At 37.9% G+C, this 18,428-nt stretch overlaps 1 protein-coding gene across 1 annotated transcript in view; it reads right to left on the bottom strand.

Moving 5' to 3' along the window:
* Nucleotides 1–1,041: 1,041 nt before the first annotated feature.
* The window catches only part of LOC309825397 (NADH dehydrogenase [ubiquinone] 1 beta subcomplex subunit 2, mitochondrial-like), a gene marked incomplete at both ends in the record, with an annotated part of 58,830 nt that continues 41,443 nt past the window's right edge, over nt 1,042–18,428 (bottom strand). Inside the window, 2 exons of the mRNA XM_082658927.1 lie at nt 1,042–1,071; nt 1,199–1,264. Of these exons, the coding sequence (XP_082515053.1) occupies nt 1,042–1,071; nt 1,199–1,264 (96 nt within the window). The remainder of the gene's footprint in view (nt 1,072–1,198; nt 1,265–18,428) is intronic.

Genomic DNA, 18,428 nt, shown 5'->3' with positions numbered 1-18,428 from the left:
GTTGCTTATATATTTTGTACATATTAGTTAGTATTTCTGAATCCTCTTCCCCTATCTTGCCCCACTCCTCTTCCTTCTCCTCACTGGTAACCACCAGTTTGTTCTCTATATCTATGAGTCACTTTCTGTTTTGTTACATACATTCATTTGTTTTGTTTTAGGTTCCACATATAAGTGATAACATAGAGTATTTGTCTCTGTCTGACTTATTTCACTAAGCATCATACTCTCTAGGTCCATCCACATTGTTGAAAATGGCAGAATTTCATTTTTTTTATGGCTGAGAAATATTTTATTGTGTATATACAATATATACTGATAAGGGGTTAATATACAAAATATGTAAATACCTCATACAACTCAATATCATAAAAACAAACAACCCAATTAAAAAATGGGCAGGAGACCTGAATAGACATTTTTCCAGAAAGGACACATAGATGGCTAGCAGACACATGAAAAGATGCTCAACATCACTAATCATCAGAGAAACGCAAATCAAAACTACAATGAGATGCCATCTCACACCTGTAAGAATGGCTGTCACAAAAAGGATCACAAATAAACACTGGCAAAGATGTAGAGATAAGGGAATACTTGTGCACAGTTGGTGGGAATGTAAATTGGTGTAGTCACTATGGAAAAATATGAAGGTTCCTCAAACAAAAACAGAACTACCATATTATCCAGCAGTTCACCCCTGGGTATATATTGGAAGAAAACAAAAACACTAATTCAAAAAGATACATGCACTCCAATGTTCACAGCAGCATTATATACAATATCTATTCATCTATTTATTCAACAGATATTTATTGAGGGTTTACTATATTCTATGCATTGCCATTCTAGGCCCTGGACATATAGTAGATAATGAAATAAACATAATCTTTGTCATGTGGAGTCTACCCTCCAATGAGGGAGGACAGACACTGAACAAGTGAAGAGGCCAAAAAAATGTTTTTATGGAGACTGAACATATAATATTAGTTGAAATAAAAGTGAAATTAGAACAACTCAATTTCCATTGTATTTCTGCTTTCAGCTGCAGATGATTGACTTATCTTCAAGCTGGAAGAAGAAAAATATTATCAAGAACAGAAGCACCAGGTAGCTAGAGAAGTGGGAAAAGAACTGGGTTGCTATTAGCATAATTTTACTAAGGCATGAGAGGATGGCTTAGTGGGTCCAGGGCTACCCAGAACTCCGGGTACGTCTCAGCTCTTCCATAGGCTGGTGTCACTGTGGGGCTGTCATAGGATGTCTGTTCACACAGACACTGTCAGCAGAGTCAGGGTGCTGCAGTCATACACTGTGAAGGAATTGTGTTGGCCACAGCATGAAAACCAGACTGATATATTAAAGGGTCAGCTCTGTATCAGAATTCCACAGACAATGTAATTCAACCCAAAAGGTCCAAATAAAAAGGTCTTAATGAAAATATAAGTTAAGGAAATAAATAGCGGATATTGCTTTCACAGAACTGTGCAAAAGAGAAAAAGCATCACCAGTCTCAGGTAGAAGGGAAGCAAGGAATGAAAGATGTTATCAGAGCCCAGTGAAAGCCGAACAAATGAAGGGCAGGCCTCCTGGAGCCATAGTGAAGAATTACAGGGTATTGCCTAAGATGCAGTACGCAGGCAGGGAGGGAGAAGGAAGGGTACTTGAGTTCTTTCACCTGCTGCTGTCCAGTCTCCTGCTAACACTTCCCATGGCTGAATACATCTGGAACCAGCTGGCAAGGATAAGGAGCCCAGGTGTTGAAGTCTCTGTGTCAGCCTCTGGAAATGCAGATCAGTCAGAGAGGGGTGGAGAATGGGTCTGAGGGTGAGGAGAGGCAAAGAGAAGAACAAGCACAGTCAGGACAAAAGGACACTACCTCCAGGCAGCTTAACTATGACCTATGGGTGGGTGGCTTGGGCTTTGAGGGACAGAGAACCCTCCAACATCACAACTGCTGAACCTGGTCTGGGTAGTGACGTAGATCAGTCTCCTTCTCAATCAGGGCCACCTGGGCTAAGCAGCATCCCTCAAAGCCAGTGCAGAAAGAAATCCCACTTAAAATCAGATGGTTTCTAAACCCCTTTGTCTCCCAGGGGATAGGGGCCTGAGATTGCATCTTCTCCTGAGTGATGGATGAACTGGCCTGACTTACTGGACCCCATAATCCCTCACTTCAGAGTGCAGCTGTGCATTACGCATGTAGAAAAGCACATGCACATCTCAAGCAGTAAGTTTCTCTAGGTATGTGATTATTTTTTCCATTTAATTCCTTATGAAAAATACCTCTATGTGTAGCACAAACACACTCTTTAAAAATACATATAGCCCTACTCTTGTTTTCTCAAACAGGAAGAACAGAAGATTGGAAATTCAAGCACCATCAATATTAAGGTCAATTATTTCACTCTTCTGTAAATACTGCAGATGGTCTTGACTCAGCCCAAAGCCCCAAAACTTGCTTTCCTGGAAAACTGATTGTTGTAACCTGGCTCTCTTCTTCCTTGCCTCCCACTCCAGGGAGTGGACTATCTTTTGTGTGTCAATGCGTCTATTGTTTCTATTGTTCAGAAACAATACTCTGTATCTCTCTTTTAAATTTCTTCTTCCATCCTCTCCATCTCCTTCTCCACCCTCTCTCCCAGTTTTGCTCATGAAGTATACTACACAGAAGTATCAAGTAAAGGTAGGCCCTTGTGAGATGATGCAGTTATCCAGCCACTAGACTCTGTTTGTTCAGAGGCTGTAACATTAGCACATACCTAGATATAATATGCGGAGTAAAATACACACATTTCAAGCACATCTTGTTAATTTTGCCTGTACTCCTGAGTGAGCTGTTCCCAAATGAAGACACAGAACATTTTGTTTCCCTTGAAGTTTCCCTCATGCCCTTCCCCTGTCAACCCTCACTCCCCCACCCTCACCTCCATGTCGTCTCTTCCCAGCTTCCATCACCTCGTGTTTGTTGATATAAAAGTTTATAGTTTATAAATACTTTACGCAAAAGGAATCAGTGTGTATGCACTGGCTTATTTTGTTCTATATAATGTTTCTGAGAGTCATTCATACTGTTGAGTGCAGCAATCATTTTGTTATGTTTTAATTGTCACTTGGTATGCCATTTTGTAAATATATGGCATTTTGTTGATCCATTTTGTCTTTGTTGGGCATTTGATTGATTTTCATTTTTGACCATTATGAATTAAACTGCTGTTTACATAATTGTATGTGGCTTTCAGTGGACATCTGCATTCATTTCTATTGGGTATTGTTATAGCTTGAATTGTGCTTCCACAAATTCATATTGTTGAATTCCTAACCCTCAGTATCTCAGAACGAGATCTTATTTGGAAATAGGGTCACTGCAGATGCAATTAGTTTAGATGAGGTCATATTGGAGTAGGGTGGTCCCTAATCTCATATGGCCGGTGTCCTTACAATAAGGGGGGATTTTAGATACAGGTACGCACACAGGAAGAATGCCACGATAAGACTGGAGTACTCCCATGAGCCAAGGAACTACCAAAAGCTAGGACAGAGGCCTGGAGCAGATCCTTCCACAGTGCCTTCAGAGGGAGTATGGTCCTGCAGATATCTTGATATCTGACTTCTAGCATCCAGCACAGTGAAACAATACCTTTCCATTGTTGTTAGATGTTGTTCTGCCATCCAATTTGTGTACTTTGTTATGACAGTTCTAGAAAACTAATATAGGTATACACCTAGAAGTGGAATTGCTGGGACACAGGGTAAGAGTCAGTTAAACTTTATTGGAAACTGCCAGTTTCCCAAATTGTTGCACATTTTACAATCCCAAAAGCAGTGTATTACAGGTCCTTTTGACTTATTCTCAGCATTTGGATTATCTGTATGTTTCATTCTGGTCATCCCAGTGAGCAGGTAGTGATATATCATAGTGGACTTCTTTTTGGCATTTCTCTGGTTGATTAATGGAGGTGAACACCTAATCATAGGTTTACTGGCCTTATGAATATTTTCTTTGTGAAGTGTCTGTTCAAGGCTTTTGTTAATTTTTGAACTCAGTTGTGTTTTTATTGATTTTTGTACATTTTTGTATATTCTGAATAGAAGTTTTATTAGATGTATTTATTGCAAATATTTTTCTCAGTCTATGCCTTTTTTTTAAATTTTTTTAATGATGTATTTGACATGCAAAATGTTAAATTTTGATGACGTCAATTTTATTTTTTCTTCTTTTTTGGTTAATGCTATTTGTATCTTTTCTAAGAAATTTTTGCCTACTTCAAGACCAGGAAGACATTTTCTTATGTCTTCATCCAGAACTTTATGGTTTTACCTCTTTTCATATGTAGCTTTATAATTTATTTCAAACTAACTTCTAAGGATGGCCAAAATATCAAGGTTAGTTTGTTTCACATGGATATCCAGAAACATGAGCAGCTGCCCCTTTGGCCAGGTTGGGAGATCCTGGGCTTGGCCAAAATGTAAAGGGGCTTAAAGGGGGGGTGGAGGTACATTAGGAACGTTCTATCTCAGGTTCGATCAGAAGATCCATTTAAATTTAGCTAAACAGTGGCTGCAGAAATCAAGTCTATTTCTAAATCAGTGGCAGAGCATTTGTGTCACAGTGGGAACCACGTGAAGCAAGAACATGTGGCTGGACACTCATACTAACTCCATCCCCAAATCAGGGTGCACGTGCTGCTGCCCCATCCATTCCTCCAGATCACTTGGTGACCTTGTCAGACGGGATTTAAAATCACACCAGCATGCTGGAGAGGGTGTGGAGAAAAGGGAACACTCTTGCACTGCTGGTGGGAATGTAAATTGATACAGCCACTATGGAGAACAGTATGGAGGTTCCTTAAAAAACTACAAATAGAACTACCATGCGACCCAGCAATCCCACTACTGGGCATATACCCTGAGAAAACCATAATTCAAAAAGAGGCATGTACCAAAATGTTCATTGCAGCTCTATTTATAATAACCAGATGGAAGCAACCTAAGTGTCCATCATCGGATGAATGGATAAAGAAGATGTGGCACCTATATACAATGGAATATTACTCAACCATAAAAAGAAACGAAATTGAGCTATTTGTAATGAGGTGGATAGACCTAGAGTCTGTCATACAGAGTGAAGTAAGTCAGAAAGAGAAAAACAAATACCATATGCTAACACATGTATATGGAATCTAAGGAAAAAAAAAAAAGATCATGAAGAACCTAGGAATGGAGACGCAGACCTACTAGAGAATGGACTTGAGGATGTGGGGAGGGGGAAGGGTAGGCTGTGACAAAGTGAGAGAGTGGCATGGACATATATACACTACCAAACGTAGAATAGATAGCTAGTAGGAAGCAGCCGCATAGAACAGGGAGATCAGCTCAGTGCTTTGTGACCACCTAGAGGGGTGGGATAGGGAGGGTGGGAGGGAGTGAGACGCAAGAGGGAAGAGATATGGGAACATATGTATATGTATAACTGATTCACTTTGTTATAAATCAGAAACTACCACACCATTGTAAAGCAATTATACTCCAATAAAGATGTTAAAAAAAATAAAAATAAAATAAAATCACACCAGCAGTGGAGATCTGGTGCCCAATAATGGGGACAGATGAAAACAACCATCTGGCGGGGGGGGGGGGTTGTTAGCAATGCAGCTGTATGTCAGTATGTTCATCTGTGTGTGCATACACACATGCATGTGCATTGGTGTGCAGGTACATGTGTGTGCATGCATGTGTGTGTGTGAGTGCATGTGTGCTGTGTGTTCATGTGCATGTGCACTCTTCAGAGTTGGGTAGGGCCATGTTGCTGGGTATACTGCCCCACAACTCCAGAACTCTGCCAGAAGAAATGGACTATGTACTCACTGTGTATCTTCAAAAATTGACCTTTTCTTATGTATTCTATCTCCTCGTCATTTGTTGAACATTTATTTATTGTATTTTCTTTCAACTTTCAATTTTGGGGGGAGGAGGAGTGAGACATTACATTTTTTTTTAATTCTAAGAGCTTCCTCCTTCCTTCCTTCACTCCCTCCTTCTGTCTGCCTCTTTCTGTCCTTCTTTCCTTCATTCCTTCCTGCCTGCCTTTCTGTTCCTCTTCTTTTAAGTAGCCTGTTGCTCTTTTATGGAAAGAATATAATTCTTTGACATTATATGTTAATGTATCTTCCTTTTCCCCCATTGTCTGTTGTTCCACTGTCAATTTTTGTTACTTTTCCCTTGGCCAGTTATTCATTCAGCAAATATTCATTGAACATCTTCTATGTGCAGCCACAGTTCTAGTCCTTGGGGTTTATCAGTGCACTTTCTTTAAATGTCTGGTTTCCCTGGGTGTCATGTTTAATTTCGTATCTAAGAAAGAAGCAGTAATAAGCCTGGTTGGGAGCCTGTGCACATGGGTAGGGATTGTCCACTGGAGCCTTTTGCTTTGAAATGAGCAGGTTGGGTCCCAGCTTGACTTACTGGGTGGAGGAGAGGGCAAGGCCATAATATGCATGCTTCTCTCAGGCCTTCTAACGACCACATCAGGCACTCAGGTTCTCTTTTAGTTTGTTCAGATTCTTTATAACTTCACACCTCTCTACCTGGAGAAAACAGATCTGGCTACTGAGATTCCTGTGTGTCTACATTGTTTGTGGGTGATGGCATGGTTGTAGGAATCCACTATACAGAACTTAATTCTCAACTTTCCCAACAACCAATCCCTCCAACCCTTTATTATACATACAGCCTTCAAATGCAAGACCCTTCAGGATTGAGAAGGGCAGCTTGGCACCTTCCAGTGGTTCTGTAACTTTCCCAAGCGTCCACCCTGCAGCTTCTGAACTCAAAATTTGTCTGTGAACACTCTATCTTCTATCTTCTTGAACTTAGTTAAATTCTCTCTTCTGCCAGTGTTGGCTTCTTGCATCTTCTTGTTGCCTTACTATCATTTAAATGAAATCTTGAGAGGAAGAGGCTATAAATGTGTGGGCACAGTCTACTATTTGGAACTAAAAGTCTGATTGGGACTTTTTGAATGTGTAGATTAAGTGGAAAAGAACCAATATCTTTACAATACAGAGCTTTCCCAGTCAAAAGCATAGTATGCTTTTCTATTTGTTCAGGTATTTTTTCTCTTTCACATTTTTTGGATTATTTTGATATATTTTTGAGGTTTGTTTTGCACATAGCTTGTTTTTCTTTTTGCTGGTGTGAATGGTGATTTTTTTTTCCCTAGGGAATTTTATTATTGGTTCCCGATTACATAGGGAATTTCATTATTAGTTTTTATTAATTTGTATTTAAATTATTTAATTGAATTCATATTAATTCAATTAATTTTTCAATTAAATATCTTAAATTTTCAAGGTAAACTACCTTACTGTCTGCCAAAAAATGACAGTTGTGATTTTTCCTTTCTAATATTAAATCTTGTTTGGTTGGTTGTTTTGATTTAATACAAAGCGAGAACTTTCAGTACAATCGTGACTAATAGCAGTGACTGAGGCCATCCTTATCTTAAAACTGTCTCATGTGGATGCCTTCGTATTTTGTCACTAATTATGATGTTTCCTTAGATTTCTTGGAGAAAGTGCTTATCAGATTAAGGATATTTCCTTCTATTCTTGGTTTACCTGTAGTTTTGAGTTTGTTGTTCAACAACAAATGCAGGTTGAATTTTGGTAGATATTTTTCACCTATCATATGATGGTGTGTTTTTCTCTCTTTAATTTGCTAAATTGCACTAATAGACTTAACTATCTTTACCATGTTTACAAAGTTCAATCAGTCTCTTCGAGTTTTCTATTTTTCTTTGAGTTAGTTTTAATCATTTATTTTTTCTAAGGAGAGCAGCAATTCTGTGTCAGTTTTCAAATTTATATATAAACTAAACATAGTGTTTTATGCTTTTCTATATTTTATTGCCTCTATTTATGTTCTTTGACCCTTTATTCAATTCCAAGTTTAAAATTTTTCTTTCTTCTCAATTTTTATTGGATTACATTTGCCAGTTTCATTTTATTGGTTTCACAGAACCAGATTTTGGCCTTATTAATCAAATAATATTATTTTTCTATTAGTCATTTTTGACTTTTAAATTATGCTTGTTTGTTTTTTATTAATTTCTGGTGTGTCTTAGTTATTTTATTTTTAGTCTTCAGTCTTTAGTCTTGTGTTCTTGGGTGCTCCTTTACCACACTCACAGGTTCTGAACTTCCCACCAGGAACAAAGGAGGAAGCACTCAAGTTTTCTTACCAGTTTAGCCAGATGAGGGACAGAAGGTGAGGGGGAGAAGTAGGATTTGAAAGCTGTCATCAGACAAACAATAAACGTAGAGTCAGAATCTTTAGTAAATATGTGTAGATTTTTGTGTCTCTAAGATAAATGCCCAGGAGTGAATAGTATGTTTAGTTTAGTTTTTGGTTTTTTTTGGTCAAACTACAAACTCTTTTCCAGAGTTGCTGTAACATTTCACATTGTAATACGTGAGAAATACAATTTCTTTGCAGCCTCGCCAGTATTTGTTATTGCCACTATTTTTTTAACTGCTCTAGTAGATGTATATTGTTATGTCAGTGTGATCTTGATTTCCATTTCTCTAATGACTAGTGATGTTGAACATATTTCCATGTACTTATTTGTCATCTGAATATGTCATCTGAAATGTCTCTATATATTTTTTCTTATTTTTAAATTGGATTGGTTGTTTCTTTAATGGTGAGTTTTTTCATATATTTTAGATCTGAGTTTTTCACCAAAAATGTGGTTTGCAAATGTTTTCACATAGTCTGTAACTTGTCTTTTCATTTTCTTAGGAGGGGTGTTTGCAGAGGAAAAGTTTTATTTTTTTTATAGCTGATTTGAATTTTATTTTATTTTTATACAGCAGGTTCTTATTAGTTATCTATTTTATACAAATTAATGTATATATGTCATTCCCAATCTCCTAGTTCATTCCACCATCCCCCCTCCTGCTTTTCTCCCTTGGTGTCCATACATTTGCTCTCTACACTTGTGTCTCTATTTCTCCCTTGCAAAACGGTTCAACTGTACCATTTTTCTAGATTCCACAAAAGTTTTAATTCTGATGAAGTCCATTTATTTGGTATGAACACAGACATCTCTTTATTTATTTTGATCCTGTTTGATTTCTTTCATCAGCATTTTATACTTTTCAGGGTACAAGTTCTGCATATGTTTTGATAGATTTACACCTAAATATTTCTTTCTTTTTTTGACCAGTTGTAAGTTGTATTTTATTTTTAATTTCAGATTAAATCTGTTAATTGTGAGCATAAAAAAATACAGTCGATTTTTACATCTTGATCTTGTGTTTACAAACTTGCCAAACTCATTGATTAGTTCCAGGAGTTTTTCTTTGTTTGTAGAATCATTGTCATGTCATGTCATCCACAAATAGGAACTTTTTTTTCCTTTCTAAACTGTATTTTTTTTTCCTGTCTTATTGTGCTGACTGGAACTCCCAGTATTATGTTGAACAACAATGTTAATAAACGAGATCCTTGCCTTGTTCTCAATTTGAGGAGGATAGAACATTCAATCTTTCATCATTAAATACGATGTGAGTTATAGTTCTTTTCTAGATGGTCTTCATTACATTGAAGATATTCCTCTCTATTTCTAGTTTGCTAAGAGTTTTGAAAATCATAAATGGATGGTAGATTTTGTAAAGTACTCCTGTGCATCAATTGATAAGATCACATGGTTTCTCTTTAACCTGTTGACATGGTTGAATTGCACTGTTATTTTGGAATGCTGAACCAGCTTTGTATCAGTGGAATAAAGCACACTTGGTCATGGTGTGTTATATTGTTTATACATTGTTGGATTCAGTTTTCTAATATTTTGTTGAGGATTTTTTGCACGTAAGTTCAAGAGAAATATTGTGTGTATTTTATCTTTTTCCTTTTTTGTACTGTGCCTGGTTTTTCTACCAGTGTACTACTGGCTTCATAGAATAAGTTGGGAAATGATACCTCTTATTCTATTTTCTGGAAGAGATTCATGTAAAATTAGTGTTCATTGTTTAAATGTTTGGTATACTTTGCCTTATAAAACACATGGATCAAGATTTTTTTCCAGAAAAATTATTTCATTATAAATTCAATTTTCTTGATAGCTATGGGGCCATTCAAATTATTCATTTCATATTTGGTGAGTTGTGATAGTTTGAGGTAGATTTTAAGGAATTGGTCCATTTTACCTAATTTTTCAAATTTATGTTTAGAGCTGTTCATAGTATTCTATTATTATCATTTTCAAGTCTGCAGGATCTGTAGAGATCCTGTGTTTCATTCCTGATATTGGTGATTTGTGTCTTTTCTCTTTGTTCGTTGTCACTCTTGCTAGCACTTTGTCAATTTTATTGATCCTTTCAAAGAACCAACACTTTAATTCATTGACATCTCTGTCGTTTGCCTCTTTTAATTTTAATCGATCTGCTCTTATCTTTATCATTTCTTTCCTTCTCCTTGTTTTTGGTTTATATTGCTCTTCTTTCCAATGTCTAAGGAGTACAGCTCCTTGTTACTAACATTTATGTATAATTTTCCAGGCCCAATAACAGGCAATTAAAAAAGCTTTACCTGCTCTCCCCACATAGAGTTGGTGCACTGCCAGTGCAGTGCAGCCTCTGAAAGGAGTTGTAGTCAAGACTTAGGGCCATCCTCTTACTCATAGCTGCATTCCTAGCCCAGGCACCTCCATTCAGAGGCCTCTTGATCTGGGGCCTTCAGCCAATGTCTTCCCCAAGTCTTCTCTCTCAGTCTTCCCCAGGCCCTTGGATCTATGAAATGTGGGGGCCTTTTGTTTAGGGCTTCTTTGGCAGTGAGACAATCCATAGACCTATCATATCCATAGACCTACCATAGATACCATCCCATTGGGGAAATGTAACAGGAAATAGCCAGTGCTTTCTCCAGTTCAGCCTTCTGCTTATACTATTGCAGTGCATGATTAAAGACTTGACTATTCTTTTCATTTTGGTGGTTGTCTTATTGGCTGCTCCTACACCTGGCCCCTCAGCTCTCTCTAGCTCAGCTGAGCCCTTGATAAACTGGCATATCAAGCAGGGTAGTCAATTAAACACAATATTGTTATGGAAGAGCAAAAAGCTTGAAGATACCATAAGGCATCTTTGGAAGGGGCTAGCAGAGAACATTGGGTATTCTAGAGGGGTGCTAATAAGTCATTTGCAAGAGTATGAGTCCTACAGGGTGCTCTGACAATGGATCTTGGAAAGCGCTAGAGTATCCCATGGGGCACTTTGCTAGCCATGCCAGTGAGTCTTAGGGAGTGCTAGCAGAGCCACAGCACATTCTTGAAGTATGCTAAGGAATTGTTTATACAAGTCATTTGGTTCCGAGGGGGTGACTTTTGGTCCTTCTCTTTAGCCTGCAGTTCTCTGAGTTCCCCTGGTGGGTTAGCCTAGAGACACAACAGAGGAGTTCAGAGAAGGTAGGGAAGCACTTTCCCAGCACTATTTGGAGCAATCTGACTGTGGGAACAGAGACAGTGGAGAGCTCTCACGATTTGAGTAACTCTAAGCAGTTCTCGGACACTGATAAATGCCCTGCAATACAGCAAGTTGTTGAAATTTCAGAAGGGATAAAAGAATGTAGACCCCTTCGAGATCACTTTGCCCAGTTCCCCTGAAGAGACTTTAGAGGCTTAATTAGACTCCTTTCAGAGGTAATCCTGCTAAAGTTAGTAAGGCTATTGCCGCTGCTGCCAGGAAAACAGAGCAGCTGCAATAACCTTCTGAGTGGAAAAGCCTGGGCTCTGCTGGAATTAGCCCCTCCTGTGCCATCCCTGGTAGTCCTGGCCGGGAAACAGCTGTCTACCGCAGCCTGGTGCTCTACCTGGCTCGCCACTCCTTCACTCCACCCCAGAAATCTTGTGACCAAACCTCAGAGAGGTTTGCACTTTGGTAGCCCGCATCTTCCTCTGGGCCTGGGGACAGATTGGAGGGACTCACTTTCATTTGTTCAGACCCCTCAATTGTTCAGAAATAAACAATACTAGCAGTTGGTTAAACCAATGTCCCTCTGTCCCTAGGAGAGATCAGAGGTCCTATGCCAAGGTTAGAAGTCCAGGAAGAGAAATCACATTGCTTGGGCCCTTTAGGTGCTGGTGCACAGGTAACACGCAACCCCTGCCACCAAGATGAGGGGAAAATAGCTCTCTGGTTCGGTGTCTGAGGCCACCAACACCAGAACACTTGCCCAAGCCTGATTATGAGTAGGTTCTTTTGGGTGTCTATAAAACTCTATTTTTATAGTCCCCACTACTGAATTTATTATGGGAATTGTCTATGTTCACCTCTCTTAGACTTCATCCTGAAGCCTTAACAGGAATTGCTGCAGTTATGGTCATTTAGTGTGGCATGGCAGAGGTGGACTGTGAACCTCATGGGCTACAGTTAATGGCCTGGCCATTTGATCAAGACATTGTGCAAGACACTTGCACATAAAAAAAAGTAAACATTAAGTACAATAAATTTCCCTCTTAACACTGCTTTAGCTATACTCCCCCAATTTTTGTATGTTTTCTTTTTGTTTTCATCCAGTTCAGTGTAATTTTAATTTCCCTTGGGACATCTCATGAATAATGGATTATCTAGAAGTGTGTTTTTTAGTTCCTAATTATTTGGAAATTCTTCTGTTATTGTTGTATTATTGATTTCTAGGTCTGTGGTCAGAAAACTCTGCATGATTTCAATTTTTTTTGATTTGTTGAGGTTTGTTTTATGGCCAAGGATATACAGTTGGTCCTTGAACAATATGGGGTTAGGGGTGTCAACTCCCTGTGCAGTTGAAGCTCTGCATATAACTTTACGGTTGGCCCTCTGTACAGTAAGTCCCCTACATATGAATGACTTCCATTCTGAGAGCATGTTTGCAAGTCCAATTTGTTCGTAAGTCCAACAATGTTAGCCTAGGTACCCGACTAACACAATCGGCTATATAGTACTGTACTGTAACAAGTTTATAATACTTTTTGCAACAATAATACATAACAAACACAAAAAATAAAGAAAATATTTTAAATCTTACAGTACAGTACCTTGAAAATTACAGTAGTACAGTACAACAGCTGGAGCTTTTTGGCAGTATCAGCTACATCACCACTGCTGTTACACTTGCTTCTGGACATCCTGGGCTTGAAATAAAGATAATGTACTACTGTACTCTATACAGTACTGTACAGTAAAGTACACAAAAGCACAACCACCTGTAGAGGATGCACGCATGTGATAATATACCCCAGACTCGTGAACTAACTTACATGATTGGACGTGTGAAGACACGTTCACATCTTTGAAAGTTCGCAACTTGAAGGTTTGTATGTAGGGGACTTACTGTATCCAGGGTTCTGCATCCATGGATTCAACTAACCAGAGTGTGAAGTACTATAGTATTTATTGAAAAAAATCTGCATATAAGTGGACCTCCTCAGTTCAAACCTGTGTTCTTCAAGGGTAACTGTAGTCTGTATTTATTATCTGTTACTGAAAAGACACAGCTCTTTTGGGGTGTCATGTTCTATAAATGCTGATTAGTTAGTTTTGATTGAGTTCTCTTAGTTATTGAGTTCTCTTATTTACTTGCTGATTTTCTGTCAAACTGGTCTACCAATTGTTGAGAGAGAGGTGCTAAAGTCTCCAACTGTAATTGTGGATTTGCCTATTTCTCCTTTTGTTTCTCAGTTTTTGCTTTGCATAGTTTTCAGATTTGTCATTTGATGACTACACCTTTATGTTTGCTATGTCTCTTTGGTGTATTGATCTTTGTCATTAGGTAACATCCCTCTAAGTACATTTTATTTTATTTTATTTTATTTTTTGCTCTGAAGTCTAATGTATATATTAGTATAGTCCCTCCTACTTTTATTTGATTGATGTTTGCATGGTATCTTTTTCCATACTTTTGCTTTCAACCTATGAATACCACTATATTTTAAAGTGAGTTTCCTGTAGACAGCATATGAATTGGTTATATTTTTGTTCTTCTTGCCAGTCTCTGTCTTTTAACTTCTGTATTTAGACCATTTACCTTTAATGTTATCATTGCTATTTTAGGGCATACCTGTACCATTTCATTTTTTGTTTTCTGTTTGTTCTTAATGTTTTTGTTTTGCTTTTTTTATATTGCAGTTTACTTAAACAGTTTAAAATTTTCATTTTGGTTGGAATATAGTGGTATTAAGTGGTTTGAGTGTATCCCCTTGCAAATTTCTTGAAAAAAATAAATTTCTCTACATTGGTATATTATATATGCATAACTTGTCAGAGTCTATTGGTGTTGGCATTTTACCAGTCCACCCAGAGTGTAGAAACTTTGTGTCCCTTTAAGCCTCTCATTATAATATACTCATGTTAACTATTTCCTCTACATACATTGATAACCACATCTGACAATGTTACAATTTTTTCTTCAACTGTCTAACACAATTTATAAAACTCAAGGGGAAAATTCAAGAAGAAAAAGAAAGTCTACTGTATTTACTACTATTTTTACTCTACCTACTTTTCTTCCTTCCTGATATTTTCAGATTCCTGTTTTTAGCATTTCCTTTCTATTTAGAGATCTTTCTTTAGCCGTTCTTTTAGGGTAGGGTTTATGATAACAAATTCTCTTGATGTCCTTTCACCTGATGATGTCTTGATTTCCCTTTCATTCCCAAAGGATATTTTTACTGCATATAAAAATCTGGGTTGGGCTTCCCTGGTGGCGCAGTGGTTGAGAGTCCGCCTGCTGATGCAGGGGACACGGGTTTGTGCCCTGGCCTGGGAAGATCCCACATGCTGCGGAGCGGCTGGGCCCCATGAGCCATGGCCACTGAGCCTGCGCGTCCGGACCCTGTGCTCCACAACAGGAGAGGCCACAACAATGAGAGGCCCGCGTACCGCAAAAAAAAAAAAAAAAAAAAAAAAAATCTGGGTTGGTAGTTTTTCTTTTAGTTCTTGAAAAATGTGCCATTTCTGGCCTCCATGGTTTCTAATGAGAAATGTGCTGTCATTCTAGTTGATTTTTTCCCTACAGTTAATAGTTACTTTATCTTTTGCTGCTTTCAAGATTATTTGTCCTTACTTTTCAGAAGTTTTACCAAGATGTGCCATGGTATGAATTTTCTTTGGGTTTATATTGTTTGAAGTATACTCAGGTTCTTGAATATGTAGGTTTATACTTGTCAAATTTAGAACTTTTTTGGCCATTATTTATGCAAATACTTTTTGGCCCTACTCTCCTTTTCCTTTTTTTCTGGGATTCCAATGATATAAATATTATATTTTTTTTGTTATAACCTCACAGGTCCCAGAGGCTTTGTTTATTTTTGTCCAGGCTATTTTTACATGGTTGTTCAGATTGGGTAATTTCTGTTATTATATCTCCAAGTTTCTCTTGCCTTCTCCTTTCTGTTGCTGTGTCTTCCTCCTTTGAGGTTTTAGTTGTTATTGTACATTTCAATTCTGAATTTGTTTTTTCTTCATATCTCCTATTTGCTGAGATTTTCTTTCTTATTTACGAGGCTTTCTATTTTTTAATTTGTTTCAATTGTGTTCTCAATTGCTTGTTAAAGCATTTTCTATGATGGCCACTTTAATTTTTGTCAGATAATTCTAACTTCCCTGCCCTCTTAATGTTGGCATCTGTTGATTCAGTTTGAGGTCTTTCTCTTTATTGGTATGATGAATGATTTTTGCTTATAATCTGGGCATTTTAGATATTATATTGTAAGATTTTGGATTTTTTTTGTGTGTGTGTGGTATGCGGGCCTCTCACTGTTGTGGCCTCTCCCATTGCAGAGCACAGGCTCCGGCCATGCAGGCTCAGTGGCCATGGCTCACGGGCCCAGCCGCTCTGCGGCATGTGGGATCTTCCCAGACCGGGGCACGTACCTGTGTCCCCTGCATCGGCAGGTGGACTCTCAACCACTGAACCACCGGGGAAGCCCCGGATCTTATTTATTCTTATGTTTTAGCAGTTCTCCCATGGCACAGCTCCTTTGGAAGAAGGGAGTTGCTTCCTTGTTACTGCCATATGGGATGGAAGTGTAGGTTCACTACTCAGCTTCCATTGCCACCACCTGTCATTCTTTGCATCCTGAGGTCCCTAGCCAGTTGTCCTTCTCTCTACCTTTCAGAGTATTCTTATGCTTGTTTTATATAGACTCCAGGTTTTTTAATTGTATTTGCTTAAAGATATAAGGATAAGTACACTTACTTTATCTTTCCAGAAATCATATCTCTAATTGTTTGTAATTTAGATGCTTTGAATTTCATTGTCAGATAATAAGGTCAATGGCTGATATCTTCTTGGTGGCACTTGGCCCTGAGCATATTGTCTGATAATAATTTGACAGCTACTGCTTTTTTGCTTCTCTTCATCAATAAATCTATGTCACTGTCTTACAAATTTTCTTGTATCTTTTTCCTTTGTTTTTCTCTTACTGTATTTGTAAAAAATTGCATCCCAATACAAGTTTCTATGTTTGTATAAAGGCAATTCAATTAGTGAGCTTTATTTTATAATCGATATGATTAGATATATTCCTTTTACTTATTTCATAGCTGCCAATTGTAATATTTCTAGTTTGTTTTCCTCCTTACTTTTTCCTCTTATTTTTGTTAAATTGACCTTTAGAGAAATTCTGCTCTCTCTTTTGTAAAATGGCATGTTCCTGTCTTGTCTTGTTTTACTAGTGGTTATCTTTTTGTTTTGTTTTGTTCTAAAGATTAATGGCTTTATTGTTTGGATAAAAATTCCAGCAACTTAGGAACTGAAAAGCAAGAATATTAACCCAAATGCCACCATCTAACATTAATTTTAAGTAACATTTATTAAACATTATTTCAGATGTCACCCAATGAGATTAGCTGAATAATATTTTTAAATGAACTGTACTGAACAGTTTAAATTTAAATTTGTTGAATCAAAAATTAAGTAGGAGATATTGTTGATCATTGCCTTCACCAAAGGAGGTATGATATTCTAAAACATTCTGAAGTTAAGTGGAGGAAAAAGCTAATGATGAAAAGAAATAAGTAGTTATTTATTGCCACTCTGTGATTTGAAAAGTAGTTCATATTTAGACCAGTCTATGGTTGCCCTGCAATTAGTGATGAAGACATCAGCTCATCTACATTTTCTCTTTCTTCCCCCAATCACCTCTGTTTGGGTCTCTGAGGTTTCTAGCCTTTCTTTCCCTCTATAATCACAGCAGTCTCCTGGAGCAGGCTAAGAGTGGGGGATCCTCCTGCCTAGAGAGAGTTCATCTTCATATTTTTCCCCCAGTGCATGAGGAAAGGCAATCTGTGGAGTTTCCTTGGTGAAGAAATGGGAAAGATAGTGAAAAATAAGGAGTCAGAAGTGTGTCTTCAGAACCCTGCCTACCTACCTTTGTGGTCTTTCCAATGTGCTAATACTTCAGTCTAATCCCTGTTCCACCGTCAACTAGTGCTGTGCCATTAGGCAGTCTAATTTCTCTACATACCTATTCTACTTTCCAGGCAATTTCATGAATAATGGAGATTTCAAAATCAATATGAAAAAAGTTTGATCCATTTTTAAAGATCATCACTCTTTTCAATTATTTTCTTCTCCAGTCTTCTTTATATTTTTGAATAATAGGCAACTCTTAAATAATAAGTAACTCTGGATTGCTGTTCTTCCTAGGATCCTTATATTCACACCATTTCAACCTGTTTGCTCTCTTTTTCTCTCACTTTTAATCATTAAATAATAAGGAATTTTCAAATTCTACCCTTTTCTTCCTGCAGCTTACAGTCCCTCAGTACATCTCCTTTGCAGCAGCCTTGGGATCTTCAGCCCACAGCTGCTGTCAGCTGTGATTTTCCACTAGAGAAGCCCTTTTGTATTTCATCCTGATAATGATAGTGTGTGCTTTTCCAGCTCTTTTGAGCACAAAAGTTCTCAAATAGTAGTCATTCTTTCCAGGAGAATCATTAGTGAGGCTGATGCTTTAATTTGGTGAATGAGAACGTGTAGGCAATGAGCTTAAATCATTTGCTAAAGGTCACATCCTGAGTCAAGGGCAGACATGAAAACAGACATAAGCAAGCTTTGAAAGTTTGATGTCTTCAGGAATACAGCAGCTTTTATGGAAAATATTGTTAAAATTGTCTGAAATTGTTGATCTTTGCTATTTCCTCCCTTCACTTTGACCCTTTTTGGGATACTTCCTAAGAACCTACCCTTTAGCCTCCAGATTATCCACAGTCTCCATTCTGTAATAATATGCAAGAATATTAACCTGGTCCTAAGTTATTTCCCAGCTCATGTGCATCCTCACTCCTCCTACTACCACCACAACAACCACCCCACCAATATCACCATGGCCACCATCAAAAGCAACCACAATTCTTCACTGTTCTCTCCACCACCACTAGCAACACCCC

Source organism: Grampus griseus (genome assembly GCF_964374135.1).
Source record: "Grampus griseus genome assembly, chromosome: 7".
NCBI lineage: Eukaryota > Metazoa > Chordata > Mammalia > Artiodactyla > Delphinidae > Grampus > Grampus griseus.
The sequence above is the reverse complement of the archived record's forward strand: the minus strand, read 5'-3'. Positions and strand labels throughout refer to the sequence as shown.